The sequence below is a fragment of the Rhinatrema bivittatum genome, chromosome 6 (genome assembly GCF_901001135.1).
Source record: "Rhinatrema bivittatum chromosome 6, aRhiBiv1.1, whole genome shotgun sequence".
NCBI lineage: Eukaryota > Metazoa > Chordata > Amphibia > Gymnophiona > Rhinatrematidae > Rhinatrema > Rhinatrema bivittatum.
The window spans coordinates 212,551,661-212,578,330 of record NC_042620.1 but is presented as its reverse complement, the minus strand read 5'-3'; the positions used below and the strand labels follow the sequence as shown (position 1 = coordinate 212,578,330).

The 26,670-nt window shown below is 42.2% G+C and overlaps 1 protein-coding gene across 2 annotated transcripts in view; it reads left to right on the top strand.

The window, feature by feature from the left end:
• LOC115093978 (fibronectin type-III domain-containing protein 3A-like) overlaps positions 1-25,536 on the top strand; it is a 249,858-nt gene extending 224,322 nt beyond the window's left edge. For both annotated transcript variants that reach the window (XM_029606523.1, XM_029606522.1), the window contains exons 23-26: positions 12,268-12,480; positions 13,314-13,480; positions 21,763-21,884; positions 22,613-25,536. In XM_029606523.1, the coding sequence (XP_029462383.1) occupies positions 12,268-12,480; positions 13,314-13,480; positions 21,763-21,884; positions 22,613-22,930 (820 nt within the window). In that variant the 3' untranslated portion in view covers positions 22,931-25,536. The remainder of the gene's footprint in view (positions 1-12,267; positions 12,481-13,313; positions 13,481-21,762; positions 21,885-22,612) is intronic.
• Positions 25,537-26,670: the final 1,134 nt, after the last annotated feature.

Genomic DNA, 26,670 nt, shown 5'->3' with positions numbered 1-26,670 from the left:
CTTTTGGAAACCAGATCATGTCTTCAAACTTCACGGGAAAGTAAAGAAGGGAGAAGTAACTTCTCGTGCCACACTGGCAAATTGAGGTTAAGGATGTAGTCTCGGTAGCCTATGTAGATGTGGATAAGCCATTGCCAAGACAAATTAGGGCTCATTTGACCACAGCTCAGGCGATGCCTTGGGCAGAGTTATAATTGCTATCTCTATCAGAAATCTGTAGAGCAGTGACATGGTCGTCATTACATACCTTCTCCAAGCATTATGGTTTAGATGTTAGGGTTCGGTAAGACATGTCTTTTGCAAGAGCGGTGTTGCAGGAAGTGCAGGCGCTTCCCACCCTACTTCTGTGGACTGGACTGCCTGAATGCAGAGGAAGGTGAAATTACTACTTACCTGATGATTTCCTTTCCTGTAGGACAGGTAGGCCAATCCACACTCCCTCCCTGGGCTGCCTGTGTTGTCTTTGTCCTTCTTAGGGGTGTTCTCAAATGCAGACATCAAAAGCTAATATGGATCTCTGGGTCACTGAGGGACCTGGTAAGCATGTGCCTTCTTTACCTGTTATGCTTAAAGCATTTCTTTCTCTTTTGAGACCAGTGCTTTTTCTCACTGGAAAGTAAAAAAAAAAAAAAAAAAAGAAAGTAGTAAATGTTTGGGGAGGAAATGTATAGTGTTGATATTCAAGTGTTTGTTTAGTTGTCCACAGTTTGCTTGTCCAGGAATGATTGCAGGCTAATGTCTTATATGAGTCAGTTGATCTCGTCTCTATCTTCTGGTTGGCTTGCATAATCCACTTGTGTGGACTGGCCTGCCTGAGCTAGAGGAAAGGAAATTATCAGGCAAGTAGTAACTTCACCTAGTACTGAGCAGCGGAATCACTAAGGTGTCTCTTAGCTTCCCATACAGCTAAAAAACCAAAAAAGTCTGTTCTCTTTGTGATTTTCTCTGAGGACAAGCTGGTTTGGTCATACAGGTGGGGGGGGGGGGGGGATGGGGGAATGTCACATGACTTTATTCTGTGCCAAATGGACAGAATCTTATTCAGGAAAGCAAAGGATAGTTGTGTAATGGAGCAACTTAAGCAGAGGCAGAAATATTCCTGAACTGAAACCACATGGAGTTAATGTTCACATGGGACTCACCTGACAGCGGAGCGCACTGTTAGCCCGCATTTGGCTGCGCGTTTTCGACACGCTATTTTTACCCCTTATACAGTAAGGGGTAATAGCACGTCGAAAATGCGTGGCTAACCCCCCCGAAACTAATAGCGCCCACAACATGCAAATGCGTTGATGGGCCTATTAGCCATTCCCGCGCGATCCAGAAAGTAAAAGGTGCAGCCAAGCCGCACATTTTACTTTCTGAAATTAACGCCTGCCCAAAGGCAAGCATTAATTTCAGCTGGCACCGGGAAAGTGTACAGAAAAGCAGAAAAAACTGCTTTTCTGCACACCCTCTGACTTAATATCATAGCGATATTAAGTCGGAGGCCCCAAAAGTAAAAAAAAAATTTAAAAAAATTTTAATTTAAAAAAAAAAAATGTTAAATCTGCCCACGGGTTGGAAGACGGACACTCAATTTAGCCGGCGTCCGTTTTCCGAACCTGTGGCTGTCAGTGGGTTCGAGAATAAAAATTGAGCGTCTGCTGTCAAACCCGCTGACAGCCGCCGCTTCTGTCAAAAAGGAGGCGCTAGGGACGCGCTAGTATCCCTAGCGCCTCCTTTTACCGCGGGCCCTCATTTACATAAATTTATTTACTGGATCGCAAAGTTTTCTGTATCACCCGATAGCAAGAACCAGCTTGCGAATTAACATTTAGCAGACGACATTAAAATAAATTCACTTGTAAGGGTTAAAGAGGCATGAAACATTCCAACATCAAAATGGGAACGACGTCTGAGACAAAAGGAATACATGACCCTGGGAGCAATTTTCAAATCTGCCCACAAAGATACAGTACTTTTACCTGTGGCCTTTCCACCAGTTTTCAAAGGAAAAGTATGAGTAATACGTTCTCTTAAAACTGCCTCAGGAAAAAATACTTGCAGAGATTTACACCTCTTTTTGGGGGTTTACTTTTTCCTTACAAATTAATGCATGTACAGTTTCTTTCAATACCATTGTATATTTTCACATTCTGCTATCTAAAAAATACAAATCAAAATGAATTAAAGTAAGAGTTTGCTTCACTGATCTACACAACTTATACTACATTTTTATAATGAAAAAACAATTATAGAAATATTCCAAATTAATTAAGAATACAAAAAAACCCCAAAGATTTGATTGCTTAAGTTTTCACAGCCTTTGACCCAATAGTTGGTGAAAGCTCTTTTTGCAGCAATAACAATCATGAGTCATTTAGGATAAGTGTGTAACTTTGCACAGCAGGATAATGCAGTTTTTTTGCCCGTTCTTGAAAAAATAGTAAAGCTCTTGCAAGGTTGGTTGGGGATTGTTTGAGGTCTGCAGTTGTAACCAGATTTTCTGTTGGATTCAGGCCTGGGCTTTGACTGGGCCTCTCAAACATTCATGTTTATTTATTTAATTTCCCTTCTCAGTTACTTGTAAACCGACATGATGTGTCCTACGAATGCCGGTATAAAAAAAGTGTTTAAATAAATAAATAAAATAAATAAATAAATAAATTTTATTTATTTAAAAAATTTTATATACCGTTTTATAAAAGAGATTTTTGTCAAAACGGTTTACATAATGGAAATAAAATTAATCAAAGAAAGTCAAATTAAAAATAAGTTAAAATATACAAAAATTAGTCAATAGCTAAGAAATTAGCTTAAAAAATAAATCAAATTAATTACTTAAAAACAAAGTAATAAAAATATGTTGCCATGGATTTCATGTCAGGGGAAGGAAGGAAAGGAGGGGGGGAGGGGGGGCTATGAAAAAATGGAATGTAGCTAGTAGGAGGAGAGTATGGGAATGGTAAAGGGAAAGGAATGAGATGAATCTGGTAAATATGGAAATAGATGGATGAGCATTAAACTTGTTCTTGAGTGGATGTTTGAAATGCGAGTTGAAACAAATGTGTTTTGAGTGATTTTTTGAAATGAGACGGATTTGATATAGATCGGAGTGGGTTTGGGAGTGAATTCTTGCTGACCTACTCCATTGTTTTTAATTTGTGTTTAAGATCATTGTCCTACTGAAAGGTACTGAACAGTTTTTCTTCCAGGATCTGCCTATATACTCTGCACCATCCATCTTTTCCTTGACCTTCACAACTCTCCCTGTCCCTACTGCTAATGCAAAGCATCCTCACAACATAATACTGTCACCGCCGTGCTTTACTGTAGAGATGGTGTTAGGGTGATGTGCTTTGTTTTACACCACACACATCGCTTAGTATCAAGACCGAAAAGTTCCACTTTGGTCTCATCAGACCACAAAACCTTCTTCCAAATGTATGCAGGGTCCCCTAAGTGTTTCTTTGCAAATGCTATGTAGCACATCATATGACTTTTCTTCATCAGTGGCTTCCTTCTTTCCACCCTCCCATACAGACCATGTTTATAGCATAATCTTCCAATTAACATAAGTCATTTCCCCCAGGCTCAGCCAGAGACCTTTTTAGCTCTTTTAAAGTAATCTTAGGCCTCATGGTGAACTGCCACAACAGTCTCCTTAATTCACGGCTACTGACTTTGGAGATGGTTGGCCTGATTGCAGCAGTGTTTTGGTGCTGCCAAATTGTTTCCACTTGACCTGACATTGCCTCAGGGGATATTCAAACACATTTAAATTTTCTTGTACCCTTTCACCAGTCTGTACCTGTGAATAACATTTTCCTAGGGCTCTTTCGGCAGCTCCTTGTTTCACATGTTTTGATCTTTGCTTCAAATTCACTTCATACAACAAAAACAACTTGATTCTTCATCCAAGAGTATTGAAATCAGCTCAACTACTGTGATTAGACACAGGTGAGCTCTGTTTAACTTATTATGAGCCTTGCTAGGGCAGTTATTTGAACCAGAACTAATTTGGGTTAGATGTATTAAAAGGTGCACAACATAAAAGCCTTGATTTATGCAATTAAGACTTTTCAGTTATTCTTAATTACTTTTGCAATATTTCTATAATTGTTCTTTTCACAATGAAAGTGTAGAGTATATTGTGTAGATTAGTGAAAAAAAAAACTCCTACTTTAATGCGTTTTTATTTGTATTTTTTAGACAGTGAAATGTGAAAAATGTACATTTATTTTTTATTTATTTGTTTTTATATACCGACATTCATTGGTGTATATCACATCGGTTTACATTATAACTAGTGGAATAGTAAGACTAAGATGTCTTATTATTGATACATTGTAACATGGTAACATTATAACAGGGACATGATAACATAGTAGCATTATATATCATGGAAACATTATAGCAGGGACATAATAACATTGTGGAATTTTAACAGAATAGCAATATAGCAGAGAGGGGGGGGAACAGGATGGGATTAGATTATGGGAGGTGGGCCTACATGGAGGTCGTTGGGCAGGGGGGAGGATGCAATGTGAATAGGAGCTTATTTAACAGAATAGCAATATAACAGAGAAAGGGGGAGCAAGATGGGATTAGATTCTGGGAGGGGGGCCTACATGGAGGGCATTGGGCAGGAGGGAAGATAACATAGTAAATGATGGCAGATCATCCAGTCTGCCCAGCAAGGGGTGTGAAACTTTTTGCAAGGCACTATGGATTTGAAAGTCTGATCTGTGCGCATTATTTCCCTCTCACGACCTAAACATATCCAACTAAACATACCCTAATAAATGTACGTGTAGTGTTGAGCCCTGCATGTACTTTTAGCTGGATAAGAGTGGGGTAGTTTTCAGATAACTAATTTACTAGTAAATTACTTCTGAAAACTATCATTTGTCCAGAACACCCATAAAAGATGGTGTCAAGTTCTGACCGAAAAATAAGAATGGGAAATCCAAAAATCACTGCACGTTTTATATTGTAGGGATTAGTACCAACAAATAATGTTAAACTTAAGGGCATGGCCGTGCGCGGCCGTGACAGAACCGCGCTCGGCAGACCATGTGACGTGTCCTGGGCTGGCCTGGGCGGCGAATACCCGGGCCAGTCCGTCGTGAGTCCGCCACTGTCTAAGGGGGTAATTTTATAACAGATTGCATAAATTTGTAGGCTGTTATGCACCTTAGTTACACCAATTTTCAAAGAGATCTTATGCATGTCAGTTCACTTTGAAAAATTATCCTGTTTGGTCCGCATAATTTTGCTGAGAGAATTTACACACATACTTTTTAAAATAAAAAAATGTATACACAAGTCCCAACCCCACCAGACTCCACCCCCTGGAACCTTTCTCTCCTAGGTGAGTAAAAGTATATTCATACAGTGGGTATGTGCACAATATTCTAAAAGGCTATTTCTGCAGCTAAAGCACTACTTTACCCACAGAAATCCCTTTGAAAATAGCCCTCCCTGTGAAAAACATATTACTTGAAAGAAAAGTCTCACACACATCTGTGTAAATAGATCAAGTATTTAGCAGTTTTTCACACTGCAAGTAAAATCATTGAATAATACTAGGCCCTGCGAGAAGCTAAGGGGGAGACCCTAGGATTATTGAATGATTTTACTTGCAGTGTAAAAGTTGCTAAATAAGAACATTTGAAGTTGCCATATTGGGTCAGACCGAGGGTCCATCAAGCTCAGCATTCTGTTTCCAATAGTGACCCATCCAGTTTACAAGTATCTGGCAAGTACCCAAACATTAATTAGATCCCATGCTACTAATGCCAGTAACATCAGTGGCTATTCTCTGTCACCTTGATTTAATAGCAATTTATGGACTTCTCTTCTAGGAACTTATCCAAACTTTCTTTGATCCCAGCTACACTAACTGCCCTAACTACATCCTCCAGCAACAAATTCCAGACCTTATTTGTATGCTGTGATAAAGATTTTTCTCTGATTTATTTTAAATGTACTACTTGCTAACTTCATGGAGTGCCCCCTAGTCCCTTCCGTTATCTGAAAGCGTGAATAAGCGATTCACATTTACCTACACCAGACCTCTCATGATTTCATAGACTTCTCCTAGGACAAGCAAGATGGCAGTCCTCACACATGGGGGACATCATCAGTTGGAGCCTCGATGTGGAAAACCTTTGTCAAAGTTTCTAGAACTTTGACTAGGCATACTGAGCATGCCCTATACCACATGTCCACAAGGGGTCCCTCTCCATCCTCTCTTTCCACAGAGTTGTAAGCCTCACATGTGAGTGAGCTCACTCTGGCTGTTTTTTAACCTTGTGGAAAACTATTTTTCTCGCGTTTTTTGCAGGTTTATTCTCACCGGAGACCGACCATCTTCGATCTCCATCAGACCAAGGATGTCTGGTTCCTTGTCATTGGCCTCGGCACCAGGGAAAGATCGGGTCGAGCATCAAGAGAAATCAAAGAAGCATCGGCACCGGTCCCTGTTGATGCACAGTTCCGGGCACGGGGATACATCTGCTTTTGTCATGAGGCCCCCAAAACAACCCTGCGGTGAGGAGTACCAATCCTCCATTGGTACCGGGGATCTGAGATGGTCTCAATCATTTCTGATACCAGTCACCAATCCACCTCAAGGGTCCGAAGAGGATCTAGCCACCCCTCCTTCCTCCCAGTCGGTGTTGGCATCGGCAACGTTCGAGGAGGAGCTGAAGCACCAAATCCAATTAGTGCTGGACCAGGCACTGCAGGGCTTCAGTCCCATGGCACTGACGGCATTGGGATCTGGTGGTGCGCATCTTCGTATTACTTCTGGAGAAGCTCAACGTGCACATCTGTGCATTACTGGCCCATCTGGCGTTGGTTCTGTCTACCGATATGGTGGTGTCACTGGTTCCTCAGAGGAGGAAGCTCAGCAGAGATGCCGAGACCTGCCACCCCCTGTCCAGTTCTATCGGTGCTGCACCTCTGGATGAAGGCCAAGCACTTAGGGACCAATGTCCTGTAGCTTACATTGAGGATGAGGAATGCTATATGACCCCTGGGGGGATGAAGCTTTGGAGTCCTCCTCCAAAGGCTATAAGGGTCTCCCTTCAGAACCTTCTCCTCCAGAGAAGCAAAGAAAGTCTCTGCCTGAGGACTTAACCATTGCAAGTTTTGTGCGAGTGATGGCAGAAGCCATCTCGTTTCAGTTATTGACAGAGGAGGATGCCAGGCACAAAATGCTTGAGATCCTCCAATTTGTGGAGCCTCCTATGGAGATCGTGGTGGTTCCGGTACACGAGATCCTTAAGAAGTTACTGCTGAGGATATGGGAACACCCCCTCACAGAGCTCCCCATTAATAAGAAGGCAGACAGGGTTTACCTCATCCAGAAGGCTGCCGGATTCAATAAGTGTCAGCTGCCCCACCAGTAGGTGGGGGTTGTTGAATTTGCCCTCAAGAGAGCAAAGTGTTCTCGGACTCATTCCTTAGCACCCCTGGGGAAGGACCATAGAGTGATGGATGCTTTTGGGAGGAAGGTATTTCAAGTCACCATGCTCATTGCCCACATCGCTGCCTACCAGTTCCACATGAGCCAGTACTCATGGGATATCTGGAAGCAAGCGTAGGAGGTGGCCAAGCAGCTGCAGGACACCCTCATGTCCCTGGTGCATAAGGGCCTGGAGTTTGTAAAACAAGAGATCCGGTGATCTACGATGTTTTTCAGACAGCATCAAGAGTCTCTGCAGTGGGAATCGGCGCTCACAGAATGGCAAGGCTATGGGCCTGGGATCTCCAATCAGAGGTACAGGAACAACTCGCTGACATGCCATGCCCTGAAAAGAATATCTTCAGAGATAGAGTAAGGGACACTGTGGCCCAAATTCGGGACCACCATGAAAACCTCCAACAACTCTCTGCCAGTACTCTGGACCCGTCTTACTCTTCTAGGAGGCCAGCGAGACCGGGGCCAAGGATGTTTTTCTTTCACCAAAGGAAGTACTATCCTGCTCACTCCCGTCAACACCATCTGAGCTCTCGAGGCCGTCCAAGGCTGCAGAGTCCCAAGCTCCAGCCAGCTCCTCAGTCAACTCCGGGGACAAGGTTTTGACTGGGTTGTAAGGAGTGTACGCCAGTTGCTCATACTTAGGATGATGGACCCTCCGGTTGGGGAGAGGTCTGTGGTTCTTTGCAAAACAGTGGCCCTTGGACCCAGTGGATTCTGTCTATCGTCTGTCAGGGGTAAGATCATAAGAAATTGCCATGCTGGGTCAGACCAAGGGTCCATCAAGCCCAGCATCCTGTTTCCAACAAGAGGCCAAAACCAGGTCACAAGAAACCTGGCAATAACCCAAACACTAAGAAGATCCCATGCTACTGATGCAATTAATAGCAATGGCTATTCCCTAAGTAAACTTGATTAATAGCTGTTAATGGACTTCTCCTCCAAGAACTTATCCAAACCTTTTTTGAACCCAGCTACACTAACTAACTGCACTAACCACATCCTCTGGCAACAAATTCCAGAGATTTATTGTGCGTTGAGTGAAAAAGAATTTTCTCCGATTAGTCTTAAATGTGCTACTTGCTAACTTCATGGAATGCCCCCTAGTCCTTCTATTATTCAAAAGTGTAAATAACCGAGTCACATCTACTCATTCAAGACCTCTCATGATCTTAAAGACCTCTATCATATCCCCCCTCAGCTGCCTCTTCTCCAAGCTGAACAGCCCTAACCTCTTCAGCCTTTCCTCATAGGGGAGTTGTTCCATCCCCTTTATCATTTTGGTTGCCCTTCTCTGTACCTTCTCCATCGCAACTATATCTCTTTTAGGATGCGGCGACCAGAATTGTACACAGTATTCAAGGTGCGGTCTCACCATGGAGCAATACAGAGGCATACTTGTTTTATTTGCACAGATTGATTTGGAACTTTTCTTTCAGTAAGAGCTGGAGAAACTGAAAGTGGACAAAGCCATGGGGCCTGATGACGTTCATCCCAGGATACTGAGGGAGCTCAGAGATGTGCTGGCGGGTCCGCTGTGTGACCTGTTCTATAGATCCCTAGAAACGGGAGTGGTGCCAAGTGATTGGAGAAGAGCAATAGTCCCGCTTCACAAGAGTGGGAACAGAGAAGAGGCTGGTAACTGCAGACCAGTTATCCTCACTTCGGTGGTGGGAAAAGTAATGGAGTCACTGTTGAAAGAGAGAATAGTGAAATATCTACAGTCGGGAGAATTGCTGGACCAGAGGCAGCATGTATTCACCAGGGGAAGATCCTGTCAGACAAATCTGATTGACTTTTTTGACTGGGTAACCAAGGAATTGGATCAAGGAAGAGCATTCGATGTCATCTACTTGGATTTCAGCAAAGCTTTTGATACAGTCCCTCACAGGAGACTGGTGAATAAAATGAGAAGCTTAGGAGTGAGTGCTGAGATGGTGGACTGGATTTCAAACTGGTTGATGGACAGAAGACAATGTGTGATGGTAAATGGAACTCTCTCTGAAGAGAGAGGTGTTTTAAGCGGTGTTGGGACCAGTCCTGTTCAATTTCTTTGTGAGCGACATTGCGGACGGGATAGAAGGTAAGGTTTGTCTTTTTGCGGATGACACTAAGATCTGCAACAGAGTGGAGAGAATAAGACGGGATTTAAGGAAGCTGGAAGAGTGGTCAAAGATATGGCAGCTGAGATTCAATGCCAAGAAGTGCAGAGTCATGCATATGGGGAGTGGAAATCCGAATGAACTGTATTCGATGGGGGGAGAAAGGCTGATGTGCACGGAGCAGGAGAGAGTCCTTGGGTTGATAGTGTCTAATGATCTGAAGTCAGTGAAACAATCTGACAAGGCGATAGCTAATGCCAGAAGAATGCTGGGCTGCATAGAGAGAGGAATATTGAGTAAGAAAAGGGAAGTAATTATCCACTTGTACTGGTCCTTGGTGAGGCCTCACCTGGAGTACTGTGTTCAGTTCTGGAGACCGTATCTCCAAAGAGACAGAGACAAGATGGAGGCGGTCCAGAGAAGGGCGACCAAAAAGGTGGATGGTCTTCATCAAATGACTTTTGAGGAGAGATTGAAGAATCTAAATATGTACACCCTGGAGGAAAGGAGGAGCAGAGGTGATATGATACAGACTTTCAGATACTTGAAAGGTTTTAATCATCCAAAGACAACGACAAATCTTTTCCGTCAGAAAAAAATCAGCAGAACCAGGGGTCACGATTTGAAGCTCCAGGGAGGAAGACTCAGAACCAATGTCAGGACGTATTTCTTCATGGAGAGGGTGGTGGATGCCTGGAATGCCCTTCCGGAGGAAGTGGTGAAGTCCAGAACTGTGAAGGACTTCAAAGGGGTGTGGAATAAACACTATGGATCCATAAAGTCCAGAGGACGTGAATGAAGAGTGTGTGGCTCGCAGGAATGACGGCTACTACCTGGAGATAATATCCTTATTCAATAAACATACACACGGTTAATGTGACTCCAACATTGCTCTAAGACTCCAAAATTGCTCTAAGCTTCAACGGCAAGAGGAAATGTGGAAAAAAGGATTTGCATTCACAAAAAAGCGGAGAGTAGCTTGCTTGTTATGGCGGTTACTACCCCAAACCAAATAAGCCTGATACTTCACTTTCAATGCACATCCAGCATAGCTCTCTGCTTCAACGGCAGAGGAGAAAGACTGATACTTCACTTTCAATGCATATCCAGCATAACTCTCTGCTTCAACGGCAGGGGGAATGAAGAAAAGTGGATCTATATACAGACAACAACAAGGACTGAATTACATAGTCTGGGTAAACAAATAAGCATGGGTGTAGCTTGCTTAGTGTGGCGATTACTTACCCTTAACTAATTATGCTAGATATTTCACTTAGATGCAGTTCTAACACTGCTCTCTACATTAATGGTGGGGGTGGAAGGGAAATAGAACCAAAAGGTTACTAAGAGCCAAGAGTAACAGATAAGTATGGGAGAAAAAAAAAGTGTGAAACTTGCTGGGCAGACTGGATGGGCCATTTGGTCGTCTTCTGCCGTCGTTTCTATGTTTCTATGTTAATTCAAGTCAACATTATTTGTTGGAACTGAGTGCTACTTTTTAAAATTTGCATTGATTTTGTTAGACTTCCCTTTTATGTTTACGGTTTATATCTTTTGGATTTGTCCTTTCCCTCATTTGTTTGGGTCTATCAAATTCTGACCCAAGCTTCAACAAAAAGTTGGTTGTTTTTAATGTTGTATGTACTTTTCCTTAATTTGCAACTCCTGTCTTAACTGTGCCTGTTTGTTTCTGGGTGTTGTCTTAAAAGGCTTTTCAACCTATTTTTGCAGACATCCTTCAGCTTCCTAATATTCACCTCTGGTGACACCAAAGAAAATACTTACATTGGGAGAAAGGAGAATTTCTTACCTGTGTTGGTTTTCCAGAAGTATTATTTACATGGATTCACACAACTCTACCCTCCTGCCTCCTTTTTATGACTTTTATCCTCACTTGCATCTAGATTTTTGCTTACCTAGATCTGCAAAGAAGTGATAGCTGGGGTTGTGTCTTCAGTATGACAGCATTCTAACTGTAGAACTGTAGACCTTTGAAATGTATTAGGATGACAAGAAACAGATCTGTGAATTTATGGAAATACTAACATTGGTCCAGTAATTAAACTGAACAAAAATAAATAGAGACCAGCAAGGTTGGTTAAATGCAGGTTAGCAGTCTTTACCTGCAGTACCTTGATTTATAAGATCAGAAGTACAATGTAAAATTTTTAGCTTGAGATACTATTCAGTTATGTTTAACATATGTAGCTTGTTAGACAAACACATTGTATATATTAGTAATCAAATCCAGAAAAATGTGTTTTATGTAGGGTTTCTGTCTTGCAGTGAAAAGTATAGTAAGGGACTAATTTGTAGCAACCTGCATGTATTTTCCAGCAAATATGTAAATAAATTACACCAATTTTCAAAAGGAAAGTATGCACATAGTTTTGGCTGGATAATTTTCCAAGGGAAACTATCTGCACACAATTATACCTGTTAATTTGTGTGGTAAAATTTATATGCTTTCTTTTGAAAACACAAATATATGCTCGAGTGCAGACTTCTCAGCCCCAGCCTTGTCCCCAGGAATGCCTGTGTTCACTGTGGGTGAACACACACACATACACATCTGTAAATTTACCTGCCTAATGAAGGAGAAGTTTTATAACGGGTCATTTCCATAGATAAAGCACTGTTTTTACTCATGGAAGTGCCTTTAAAAAACTACTGTTTTTTTTTCTCCTCTTCTAGAATCAGAATGCAGGCCATCAACTCCTTTGGCGCTGGGCCCTTCAGTCATTCCATTAAAGCCAAAACAAAGCCACTACCTCCTGATCCCCCTCACCTTGAATGTGTGGTCTTGAGCCATCAGAGCCTTAAACTGAAATGGGGTGAAGGTTCCAGCAAAGCTTTAATCACTAACTCTTCACAGTTCAACTTGCAAATGGAAGACAAATTTGGCAGGTGAGAGTACTGTAATACATTACTTAAACATTAGTCCTAATAGTCTGAAATGATTTGTTAATATTTAACTCAAGTATGTCCTTTTTTCCTAGTACTCTTTTTTTTTATTTTATTTAGTTAATGGATTTGAAAATCATCTAATTAATCTTGTAAAGTTGTGTATTTAACAGTAGCATTTCATTTTCTGCACTGCTGTTGGCATATTGACTTTATGCCCTACATGATAATTATAACAGATCATCACCAACATATTGCACCCGCTGTTTTCATTTTTTGTACGTTTGTAAAAAAGCTAGAAACTGATTAGAAGATGTTTTGCAAATATTCAGTTTATGAATGCAAAAAATTTAGCATGATTTTTGAAGCATTGTGTATTTGCATAAAATTTTAGGCTGAAAAAATCGGCACTTATGTGCGTGGCCAGGCCCTGCGCACATTTTCAAAAGGGCCCAGCAACGCGCATAAGTACTGATACGCGCACAAGTGCCGGGCCCTGAAAAAGGGGCGCACCGGGGAACGTGGTTTGGGAGGGGCGGGACGGAGGCTGTCCCAGGGAGGCGGCGCCAGCAGCTGGCCGGTGCATGCACAAACTACTCAGTAAGTTGTAAAATAAAAAAAATTCTGGTAGGTAGGTAGGGGTTAGGGGTCTGGGTGGCAAGGGGAAAGGGAAGGAAGATTAGGCAGGGGGGGTAGGGAAGTTCCCTCCCAGTCCCATGCTCCTTTTAAAATCTACCCCTTTATGTTCTTCATTCACATGCCATATGTAGAAATAGCAATGTACAGAAGTGGAATACTACAATTACATTTGGAGCTCTATTTACCTTATTTTGTAGGTTTGTTACTATCTACAATGGACCATGTCACACATACAAAGTTCAAAGATTAAATGAATCTACGGTATACAACTTCAAAATCCAAGCTTACAATGATGCTGGTGAAGGACAGTTCTCTGAAGTTTACACTTTTGCTACAACCAAATCTCCACCAGCATCTCTCAAAGGTGAGTGCTCACTATGTAACAAACTCAGTGTCATCCCCAGTGGTGATAATGCTCATTTATTTCTTAGAAATAAACCAGTTTGTAAAGCTGCAAAAGGTACTAGTCATTGATAGTAATTTCATCGACAGTTTAATAGGAGTATAATGCAAATGTTTTATACATACTCTTTCAATTTTTAGCTTTTTTCCTCTACAAAGTAAGCAAGAAACTTAAAATTATTTATATTACGTAGAAAGAATTGTTTTCTTTCTTTTATGTGTGTATGTTGGAGGGGAGCCAGGGGGAGGGGGTGGAGATGGGTGGGTGTGGAATAGGTTCATTGGTTTCTTTCTGCTTCTTTAGGTTTGCAGCTCAGTTGAGACCGGGCCTGGGATCTAGTACCATGAGCCTTCCATTCACAATTACCTGGGGATTTTTTTTTTCCTCGTTTTATATCCCTTCCCAACTCACCTAGTCCAGTCATCACAATAATGGTCATCAGCCCTACACCTGTGTTCCTTCTGGAATCCTGAAATCATGGACTCTAAATCCGGTCACTGGGTATCGTCATTGCATGATAACTACAAACACCCCCACTCATCCCCCAAGAGGCTGTAAATGGTAACTGCAGCATCCTAAACCCAAGCCAGCCCAGAGTGAAAGACCCAGGGACCAAACCAGGTTGTCTACATGAGAGCCCCAAATATAATTCTATCATGTTTATTACCTTTGCTCTACCTTCTGCTTATGTTATATAACTTGAAATATGGATATTCACATGTTATTTGGTACTCCTCAGATTCAGGCCGATACAGTACAGTGCGCTCCAGTGGAGCGCACTGTTAACCTGCGTTTGGACACATGTTTTCAACGTTCTAGCTTTACCCCTTATTCAGTAACGGGTAATAGCGCATCGAAAATGCGTGTCCAACCCCCCGAAACTAATAGCGCCCGCAACATGCAAATGCATGTTGATGGCCATATTAGTTATTCCCACGTGATTCAGTAAGTAAAATGTGCAGCCAAGCCGCACATTTTACTTTCAGAAATTAGCGCCTACCCAAAGGTAGGCAATAATTTCTGCCGGCACCGGGAAAGTGTACAGAAAAGCAGTAAAAACTGCTTTTCTGTACACCCTCCGACTTAATATCATGGCAATATTAAGTGGGAGGTACCAAAAGTAAAAAATAATGAAAAATAAAAAATTTAAAATCAGCCCACGGCTTGCGGGTTGAAAACTGGACACTCAATTTTGCCGGCGTCTGGTTTTCGAACCCGTGGCTGTCAGTGAGCTCGAGAACCAACACTGGCAAAATTGAGCGTCGGCTGTCAAACCCGCTGGCAGCCGCTGCTCCTGTCAAAAAGGAGGTGCGGGTCCTAATTAGCATATTTTTATTTACTGGATCAAGCGCCCAGGACAGCGGGCGCTCGCCCGCTCTCCCGTGTTTCTTTCTGTATTGGCCTGTATGCAAGGTATTTTCCAGTTTTTGACAGTTTTGAAATTGCTTCCTTTGCATTACACATTCTGAGCTTAAATTGCTGATTAATCCAAGGCTCTTCTGGCTCCCTCTTAGACTGGTTGTTCTGCTAACATGTCAAAATAGGGATGTGACTGCGAAGCTAGGCTTAACACATTTCTAAAACATTTAGTTCATTGGTTTTCACAGGACAAGCAGGATGGTAGTCCTCACATATGGGTGACATCATAGGATGGAGCCCAATCATGGAACACTTTTGACTGGCACCTACTGGTCATGCCCAGGATGGCACTAACCCTGCAACCAGCAGGGGTCCCCCTTCAGTCTTCTTTTTTCCGTGCAGCAGTAGCCACGTGGGTTAAGGAATTCTAAAGAGATTCCTGACAGGAATTTTCCTCACGGAACTTCTTCACTATACTTCATTATTTAATACCCCACAGGGGTCCCCCTATTGATTTTTCACTTCTGCAGTGGTCCGGTAGGTTTTTTACCCAGTTCCGGTCGATTCCCGTCGAGTTCTGCCCTCGCAGCTAACTTTTTTTGAGAGGCCATGGCGTCAGGGTTCCGTCGATGCCCAGACTGCGCTCGCACAATGTCCTTTTCAGACCCTCACAATTTCTCTGTAATGTTCTTAGGGCGCGAGCATGATGTCCTTACTTTCACCAAATGTGCCCTAATGACACCAAAAGGTCGCAAGGCTAGAATGGAGAAGATGGAACTTCTCTTTCGGTCACAAACCCCGACGTCGTCCGAGCCGACACCGTCTACGTTGCGCCAGTATCGTATACCGACCAGTGTCCTACCAGCATCGACGACTCCGCGGCTGTCGACACCCCCCCCCCCCTCTGTTCCTCCTCAGGAGAAGGACCGAGGAGATCGTAGAGAAAAACATCGACACCGTAAGCCTTACCATCAACGCAGGCAAGCCCTCGACGTCACCATCGTCTGAGCCACTGCCGAAGAAAGCCCGTCCAGAAAAGGCACCGTCCGTCTGGGTCACCGAGGCAACCCTCACCTGGACAGGTTATGGGAGCCGCGATTCCACCTTCAACGGTGGTCCTTCCGGCTACGCCGCCTCCTCCGGAACTGGGGCTTCACGCTCCAGGTTTCCGTGAGGAATTGGATCAGATGATTCAAGAGGCCATTGGCAGAGCGATGCAAAGCTTTAAGATTCCTCTGATGCCTGTGCCTATTCCTGAACTGACTACCAATCCAATTCCTGTAGCGCTGGCACCTCTACTGACAAGGATGGAAGTGCTGCTCGCCGCTTTTCGTCCGATGGATCCGGGGGCACCAGTGGGCTCAGTGCCCTCCTCCCGAATTCCTTTCTCATCGACAGAAGAAGGAGAAACACCATTATTCCTTCCTCCATTGGGAGTCCTACCGATGCCTCAGCCATCGATGTCACTATTAACGTCTTTGCTGCCATCGGTGCCTCCGATCTGTCCATCGATGCCCTAGGTGCCTCCATCAATGCCTCCGGTACCGCCCTCGGTGCCTAAACCAGGACCTTCAGGAATACCAACATTCCGTCCCTCTGAGGATCCTAGGGGTGCTGGTGATGAACCCTATGATCCATGGACCGATGACTCATCCCAGGATATCGATGACTTACCATCACCACCCTCTCCTACCGAAAGCTGGAAGCGTTCTCCTCCAGAGGACTTGTCCTTCATTAATTTTGTGAAGGAAATGTCTGAATTGGTTCCATTCCGACAGAACAGGATGCTAGACACCAGAGATGGAACTTCTGCAATTTCTGGATGCTCCTAAAGAAATCACCTCTATCCCTATCCATGATGTCCTCTTGGAACTTCTAAAGAGGAATTGGGAGCACCCTGGTTCGGTGGCACCAGTCAACCAAAAAGCAGACACCACATACCTAGTCCAGTCAACTCCAGGTTTCCAAAAAACTCAGTTGGAGTTGAGTCAGCCCAAAAGAAGGCCCAATGCTCCAAGCCTCATTCCTCTTTCCCTCCAGGGAAAGAGCAAAAGTTCCTGGATGCCATAGGTTGGCATGTCTTTCACGTTTCAATGCTTATATCCTGCATTGCTTCTTACCAACTCTATATGACCCAGTACAACAGGGTCCTCTTTAAGCAAATGCAGGACTTTGCTGAGTCCCTACCTCAACAGTTCCAAGAGCAATTACATGCCCTGGCTCAAAAAGGATTAGAAGCGGGCAAACATGAAATAAGATCAGCATATGATGTTTTTGACACCGCTTCCAGGGTATCAGCAGCAGCTATTTCTGCGAGGAAGTGGGCCTGGCTAAAGTCTTCGGACCTACGACCTGAGGTCCAGGACAGACTATCCGACTTGCCTTGCACTGCTGACAATCTTTTTGGAAAACAGATACAGCAAGCAGTGGCACAGCTCAAAGATCACCATGAGACTCTTCACCAACTCTCCTTGTTGCCTTCTGAATATCCTGCTAAGCAAACATTCAGAAAGGATTCCAAAAAGTCTTTCTACCGCCAAAGGAAGTCATATCCGCCACCGTCCAGAGGTCGTTCAACTAAGCCTTACCAGAAAGGCCAGTCCAGACAACCTCGTAGACAAAAACCACAGACAGCCCCTCAGCCAAGTCCAGCATCTGGTTTTTGACTCTTTCCTAGAGAGCAGCACTCAGCCTCCACTATCGCATGTTCCAGTCAGAGGTTGATTGTGCCACTTAAGCAACATCTGGCACACAATCACCTCAGACTAGTGGGTGTTTACCATAGTCACTCAAGTTTATCACCTCAACTTTCTCTCCATCCCGCCGGACTCCCCACCTCTGCTGACGTGGGAAACATCCGACCACTCACCACTCCTGGATCAGGAAGTCTCCCTCCTCCTACGATCCAGAGCAATCGAACCAGTGCCCTGCTCCCAACAGGGCCTCAGATTCTATTCTCGGTAGTTTCTAATCCCAAAAAAGTTAGGTGGCGTTCGCCCGATACTGGACCTTTGCACCTTAAACAAGTATCTACAAAGAGAAAAGTTCATGATGGTAACCTTGGGTTCCCTCCTTCCCCTTCTGCAAAGGGGAGACTGGCTCTGCTCTCTAGACCTCCAGGATGCTTACACACACATCGCAATAACTCCGTCTCATTGCAAATTTCTGTGATTCCTAGTAGGCCAAAAGCACTATCAATACAGAGTTCTACCATTCGGCCTGGCTTCTGCACCACGAGTTTTCACCAAGTGCTTCGTAGTAGTAGCAGCATTCGTCAGGACTCAAGGTGTCCACGTCTACTCCTACCTCAACGATTGGCTGATCAGGGCTCCCACACAGCAAGCTGCTCTGACGTCCCTACGTCTCCCCTTGCATGCCCTGATCTCCCTAGGGTTCCTCATCAATTACCCAAAGTCCAGCTTAGTCCCATCTCAAACCCTGTCATTCATAGGGGCAGACTTGGACACCTTCAAAGCAAAAGCATTTCTTTTTTGAGAACGAGCTCTCACTCTCACTTCTCTCGCCCATCAACTGCAGTCTCGACAACGCTCAACTGCACGTCACTTCCTAATCTTGCTAGGACACATGGCGTCCTCGGTACATGTCACTCCAATGGCTCGTCTTGCCATGAGAGTCATGCAGTGGACTCTAAAATCACAGTGGATCCAGTCATCTCAGCCACTGTCAGCTTTTGTCCATATCACCAACCCACTTCGCCTGTCTCTGGCTTGGTGGAAAAATCAGTCCAATCTTCTCCAAGGCCTTCCTTTTCAGGCTCCAGTTCCTCAAATAACTCTTTCAACCGATGCCTCCAACATCGGCAGGGGAGCACATGTTGCCAGTCTGCAAACACAAGGAACCTGGTCTCTAGAGGAAGCCAAACACCAAATTTCCTGGAACTGCAAGCAATCAGATATGCTCTCAGGGTGATTCAGGATCGCCTTTCCAACCAAGTCATCCTAATTCAGACCGTCAATCAGGTGGCCATATGGTACATCAACAAGCAAGGGGGAACGGGCTCCTACCTCCTGTGTCAGGAAGTTGCACAGATATGGGCAAAGGCCTTTCCCACTCGATGTACCTCAAGGCCACCTACTTGCCAGGCATGGACAATGTGTTGGCAGAAAAGCTGAGTCGCACCTTTCAGCCGCACGAGTGGGCCCTCAACCCCATGGTGGCAAATTCAATTTTCCAACGTTGAGGTTACCCTCGCATAGACCTTTTTGCGTTTCCTCAAAACTGCAAAGTAGAGAACTTTTGCTCTCTCACTTGCAGCCAACACTCACTACCAAGAGATGCGTTCTCCCTCTCATGGGCCACCGGTCTCCTATATGCATACCCTCCTCTTCCACTTATCTCAAAGACTCTCATGAAGTTACATCAGGACAGGGGAAATATGATCCTGATAGCCTCTTACTGGCCACACCAAGTGTGGTTTCCGGTTCTCCAAGACCTCTCCATTCGCAGGCACATTCCCCCGGGGAAGAACCCACTTCTGATCACTCAGAACGATGGGTGCCTACGCCACCCCAATCTTCAGGCTTTGTCCCTGACTGCCTGGATGTTGACAGGTTAATTCTTCAACCACTCAACCTTTCAGAGCCAGTTTCCCGTGTCTTGATTGCTTCAGGAAAGCTTTCCACGAGAAACTCTTATTACAAATGAAACAGGTTTAAGTCATGGTTTTCTTCCCTGTCCATTGATCCTTTCACTTGTTCCACAATGACATTTCTTGACTATCTCTGGCACTTGTCAGAATCAGGTCTAAAAACTTCTTCCATCAGGATGCATGTCAGTGCAGTAGCCACCTTCCATAAAGGTACTGGGGATGTTCCCATTTCAGTACAACCCCTTGTAACACGCATTCTGAAGGGCTTGCTCCACCTCAAGCATCCGCTGCGCCCTCCAGCCCCCTCTTCGGACCTCAATCTAGTTTTGGGTCGGCTCATGAAGCCATCATTTGAGCCTCTCCAATCCTGTGATCTTCGCTATCTCACTTGGAAAGTGATTTTTCTTTTGGCAATCACATCCGCTCGCAGAGTTAGTGAGTTACAGGCCTTAGTCACCTATCTGCCTTACACTAAACTTCTGCATGACCGGGTAGTACTCCGCACTCATTCTAGGTTTTTGCCTAAGGTAGTATCGGAGTTTCACATTAATCAATCCATTATACTACCCTCCTTCTTTCCCAGGCCCCATTCCAATCCAGGAGAATAGGCTCTGCATACCCTTGACTGTAAACGGGCTCTAGCATTCTATCTAGACCATACAGCTACCCACAGAAAATCCACTCAACTGTTTGTTTCTTTTGATTCCATCAGATTGGGTCAACCTGTGGGTAAGCAGACTCTCTCCTCCTGGTTAGCGGACTGCATTTCTTTTTGCTATCAGCAAGCAGGCATTCCACTTCAAGACCGTGTTAAAGCACACACTGTCAGGGCCATGGCAACTTCAGTAGCGCACCTACGCTCGGTGCCGCTTCCTGCTATTTGTAGGGCTGCTTCCTGGAGTTCTCGCCATACCTTTACAGCCCATTATTGTTTAGACAAGGCTGGCAGACAAGATTCCATCTTCAGCCAGTCTGTCTTGCGCAACCTATTTGCAACTTGATGAACCAACAACCTTCCACCTACCCATTAGGGTTAAGGATGCCCTCTACCAAATTCCACCCCAGTTCTTGTGCCTGTTGCACATCTTGGGTACCTTTGGTGCATTTCTCGGACATCCTCAGCTCGGTACTCACCCATATGGTGAAGACTACCATCCTGCTTGTCCTGTGAGAAAGAAGAAGTTGCTTACCTGTAACAGGTGTTCTCGGAGGACAGCAGGATGTTAGTCCTCACGAAAACCCGCCTGCCACCCCGCGGTGTTGGGTTTGTTATGTTTTCTTATTTTATTTTTTGTCACTTACTTTAGCTTTTAAACAAGACTGAAGGGGGGAGCCCTGCTGGTTGCAGGGTTAGTGCCATCCTGGGCATGTCCAGTAGGTGCCAGTCAAAGTTCTAGAAACTTTGACAAAAGTGTTCCGTGATTGGGCTCCATCCTGTGATGTCACCCATAAATGAAGACTAACATCCTGCTGTCCTGTGAGAAAACCTGTTACAGGTAAGCAACTTCTGCTAAACAATACAAGTATTCTAAAGTCATGGTTAATGATTCAGGAAAAAAAAGAAAGCTAGAAATGTTTGAAGCAAGACAAAGAACAGTAAATAATTATATTACAAAATGCTCACTATGGAAAAAAAGTTATTTTCTTTAGCCAGTCAGGTCTTCATCAAGGTAGGGATCTGTTTGCTAGAGAGTTTTCTCTGCAGATTGATCTCACTTACAAGAACCAGGATTAGTTTATCTTTACAGTAATAATTGATTGGTCTTCATTCTAAAGCATATGGGGATTGACTTAACTATCTAAACATGTACACCCTAGAGGAAAAGCAGGATAAGGGAGATATGATAAATACATTAAATATATCAAAGGTTTCCATGCACAGGAGGCTAACATCTTTCAATAGAAAGAAGGCTGTAGAACGAGGGGTCATGGGATGAGGTTGAAAGGGAGTAATCTTAGGAATTTTTATTTTTTTTTACAGAGATGGTGGTGGATGCATGGAACAACCTCCCAGTGGCGGTGGTAGAGACAAAAACAATATCTAAATTCAAGAAAGCATGGGATAAATATATAGGATCCCCAGGGAAGTGATGGGAATTATAATGCTAAATTGGGCGAATGGACAGACTAGATGGGCCATATGGTCTTTTTCTGATACCATTGTTGTACTGTTTACATCCCTGTTATGCCAAAACATCATGCTTCTATATTTAGGCTGCTGCTGAAAAATTGGGCTGTCTGCATTAAGAATGTGTATAACCTTGATATTTTTCAGCACCAAAAGTGCATCAGCTTGCAATTAACCTTTGTGAGGTCACATGGGATTCTTTACAACCAATGAAAGGAGATTCAATCGTTTACATTCTTCAGTTGGTTAGTGGGAGAGAAATAGATCAGGTAAGTTGGTCATTCAAGACAATATTTGATCTGTTTGCCTCTCCTATTGATGCCTTTGTTCATTATATTTGTCAATTCCCTGCATATTTTATTTAGTTTACTAATTTATAATCTTAAATTGTAAGTGGTGGAGTGAGTAGCAGATAGAAGAATTAGAAGGTGTGAGGGGTCTGAGTGTTGGAGTAGATTTAGAATCCTATATACAAAATCACATGGCACATGAGAGCCAAAAAGGGGGAAAAGAAAAAAGTCAACATGCACAAAGTAGTGGTACACCTGCATCAGGCTTCCAGAAACAGAAGGCAACATCAATCAACATCAAACTGGAGCAAGGCTCGCTTAGGCAGGGAACTAGGCAAGCCAAATGGTTCTGATCTGTCAAAATCTGTTACGCTTCTGTGCAATATTACCTATAAAGCATTGTGTGTTTATTTTTCTTTTTCCAAATCAGTTTCCACTACAGATAGTTTTTGTGGTCATATAGTCACAATCAAATCTGAAATGCTTAGAAAATAATACATGGATAAAATTAAGCCAGTAAGCTCACAACAGCTACAGTTAAGAATAATTTTTGAAGGAACATCATTTTCTATGCGTTGATTTGTTGGTGTTGCTGCTAAGAATATTCCTTCATTTCTTATGATGCTGGTACTAACCATCATATAAATGAATAAATAAACTGAAGTTCAGTTTATAAGAAATAATTTGTCTACTTTATTTTCCTTTAGGTATATAAAGGACCAGAAACTTCATTCCGTTTTATGAACTTTCAAACAAACTGTGAATACCGGTTCAGGGTTTGCGCTGGCCGCCAATACCAAGATTCTACTGGGTTACAGGAACTCTATGGACCTTTCAGTCCTACTGCATTATTCTCATCTCAAAGGCAAGAACTAGTTGTACAATATGCCGACACCACAAAAGAAATTGCCAAGGCCAGGAAGAAAACTCTAACTGATGAACAGTTCGCTTTTTTAATTCTCGTAGGATTTGCAACAGTAGGTATTCTGTTTGCGGTTATCATTCAGTATTTTGTAATCAAGTAGACTCAATATAAACACTTTATATGCAGCCTTTCCACATGGAAGTTATTCTGGCTATTTATGATGGATAAAAATTTGAATTATATTTTTGGAAATGATTGTATATAATATACATGTATTTCCAGTTTAGGTGCTGACTACAGCCAGGCTGAGTTGGCAAAATCCTTGTCACAGCTAAAAACACAAAAGACCTATGCGTTTGATAAATATTTTTTGGATCCTCTGTATCCATTATCAGTTATTAATTCGCAGCAGAACTGCTGTCTAAATCTGCTTTAAATCCCATTCAACTCTCCAGCCTGTGCTGTTCGGCCAGTTTAGAACAAAGGCTAGATAAGCAAGTCCTTTGAAGTAGAGCTGAGCAAGTGATAGTAGATGAAGCAGTTGATCTAGATTGATATTTATGAAATATGGCTAGAAATAAGAACAATAATTCAAGTGAACTCTTAGAACGGTAAAGTACTGCAGAATGCTTCTGGGACATAGATATTAAATATTTTATGTACTGTAGGAGAGCAAAAAATAAACATATATTGCTGTTGAGACATTCCATTCTCTTTGTATTTAGGGCTCAACATGTAATATTGTTATGATTATCATGCAAAGGCCAGCTTTTTTAGAATTATGAAGATACGCATGCAGTACTGTAGGATTGGTCATCTTCCATACTGCAAGTTTAACTGTATGTGTTCTATAATTGGTAATCTTTTATGGCCTAGTCTACATTTCATTCTGATCGGGGAGAGCAGTAACTTTCTGTGGTTCTAAAGGAAAAATTTGCAGCACTTTCTTAAGTACAGATGTGTATTAAAGAGAGAAAAAGTGCATTTATTATAAATGTATCGCTATTTGGCTCAAACTGAGCAAATATTTTATACAGTTCGTAACAATAAAAATAAAAACTGTATGTTTTTTATAGATGCCCCCCTAATGAAAGATCTAACACCACTGTTGCACAAGAGAGAACTTATTTTTATGTAACATTTAAAAATGTTATTTTAAACGAATCAATGAAAATATTAAAAAAAAGATTTACATTCCTTCACTTTATATTTGAGAGTTTGTTATAAATGTTGAAACACATGGTTATTCTGAGGAATCAGTTTGTACGAAATTTATACCACACATTTGTCGATAGTCAAATATATCTTGCAGATACCTGAAAATGAGTCCATAAAAGTTATTTTCTTTATTTGAAGTATTTTTATAGCTGAAATGGCAAGTTATGAGCTTTATTTGCCAGAAAATGTTGCTTTACAAAATAAAAATACATTTAAGTTGCTGTACCGTATTTACTAAGTATTCATATTGAGCAAAGTCTTCACAATTCCAATTCTAGAGAATATTTATCGAGCTTAGCTAAGCAATTCAGATGTTTCAAAGAATGTGAGCAATATTTTATTTAAGGAAATTGCTAATATGGCTCTAATACTCAAAATTAAATTCAATATGTATTTCATAGCAGTAAAGATACCACAGGAAAGTTAATTAGTAGTAGAGTCAAACTAGTAAAATTGCATTCCCTTTCCACTGGCAATTGCATCCTACTGATCTCCTTCGGGTTTTAGGGTCTGCTGTTTCAAATGTATTTATTTGATAAGTCAGAGCTAAGAAATGAGATTTCAACTACCAACAGTTTCCTGCCACCTAGAAAGGAAAAATGATTGACAGGATATAGCAAGAGAAACAAAATAAACATTATTGTTTCCTTCATTGCCATCCGTTACAAAGTTCACTTTCCTATGATGTCTTTATTAGTATATCCATTTGCTTCCAGGTTCATTATTATACATTGTATTGCAGTAAATGGAAACATTTTTCTAAATTATTATATAGCATTACTTAATTTTCTTAAAAGTAGGTTCATGGTGCAATCTAAAATTAACCATTTCAAAAATGTACTCTTCTTTTTTTGTATTCTATTTATTTTGATTAAGTCCTGGAAAAATGTATGTTGAATGTACTATTCTACTTGTAGGAGAACTTAACTTAATCATTATAGTGAAAACCTTTCCGAGTGCTGAAAATTGTTTATGCCAATATTAGTGTATTTCGTATACGGAAATGTTTACACTGTACTTTGTTTCTTTCTTGGATATTTTACATTTATTTCTTTTATAAAACAATAGATTGTCATCGGCTAATATTTCCATTGCCAAAGGATTTCAAGGGGTATGATTTCTTTTTAAGTTTAAAAATAAAATAAAAATCAGAGATACACTACAAAAGCATAAAAATGGTTTTATTTGGCAGTAGCATGCCCTGTAATTATATAAATTAGGCTCCTTAAATAAATATTAATGCAAATCATTACTGTTCCTAGAAAACCTAAACTGCTTTTGTAATTGTGACAGAATAATTGACATGTTGCCAGGAATTTTACTGGCTATCATAGTGTTCCATTCTTTTTAGATTTTTGGCTGTTCTACATTCCAGAATGGTATACTCTAGAGATAATAATGTACTAGAAATCTGTTATTTTTTCATTTTTCTTGTATTTCATTGAGATATTTCATAAACATGTTAAAACTGCCATGCATATGTATTACTAAATTGTAACTATTAAATAGATAATATATTTAATATGACCAATAAAAAGTTCAAAAGTATTCAAATTTATTTGTGAGCATGATTTATTTGAAATTTTAGGTGGCACAAAAAGCTAGGTCTTGGTCTAGAGATTTCCTACTTTAAGCTCATAGACAGGTTTTCTAAAACTTCATTTTTGTGTTTAGTTGAAAGGTATAATACATTCCTTTATTTAGGGATCCTAAGTTAGGGAGAAGGAACATATTTTGAGATGTGCTAATAGGTCATGTACAGAATGAACACTGTAAACCAGTTCTGCTAATACTAACCAAACTGACATTTCAACTTGCCTTCCCAAGATAATGCTGCTTTATTCTTAATGAAATAATGTTTGCCCACATTTTGCCCAGAATCCCAAAATACAGCTCCAAATGACAGACAATTACATTGCCCTCCATTTATCTTGGCTTCTTCTTTATTCTTCTGCCATTATCTTACGCTGTTAATGTTGAAAGAGCAAGTTTGCTTACTGTAAACGGTGTTTTCCGTAGATAGCAGATGAATTAGCCATGCTGTTTGGGATGTCCTCTGTGCCTCTAGATGGCGGAGCTCTCAAAGATCACCGAACTTTGTCAGTGAGGTGCGCCTGCTTGTATCTTCCCACGCTTCCCCACGTCTCCTCAGTCCATATCCAAGCAAGACAAGATGCAATGCTGAAACTGTCCAGGGAGGCAGGAGGGTCACATGGCTAATTCATCTTCTATTTACGGAAAACACAGTTTACGGTAAGCAAGCTTGCTCTTTTCCCGTAGATAAGCAGCATGAATTAGCCATGCTGTCTGGGAGTCCCCAGCTGAAGTATTGAGCGCAAATTTCCCATATCATGTACTCATGATGAAGCGAGGTAGTGCACTCAAGACAGTAGACAATAGGCGGACAGTTCTTATGTGCTGTGTTCAAGACATGCTCGACTTGAGAATTGTCCTTCTCCTGCGTGTGTCATCAGCAGTCTGCCTGGCTAAGCAGTAGTGGGATGTGAACGTATGTAGCGAGGACCATGTGGCTGCTTTACAAATGTCCAGAAGAGGTACCTCGTGGAGATGAGCTATTGAAGCAGCCATAGCACAGACCTGGTGCGCCTTAGGGGTGGTGGTCGCTTTTGATAGTAGAATTGAATGCCGTTCAAGATCTAGGATGAGATTGTTAAAGGAGAC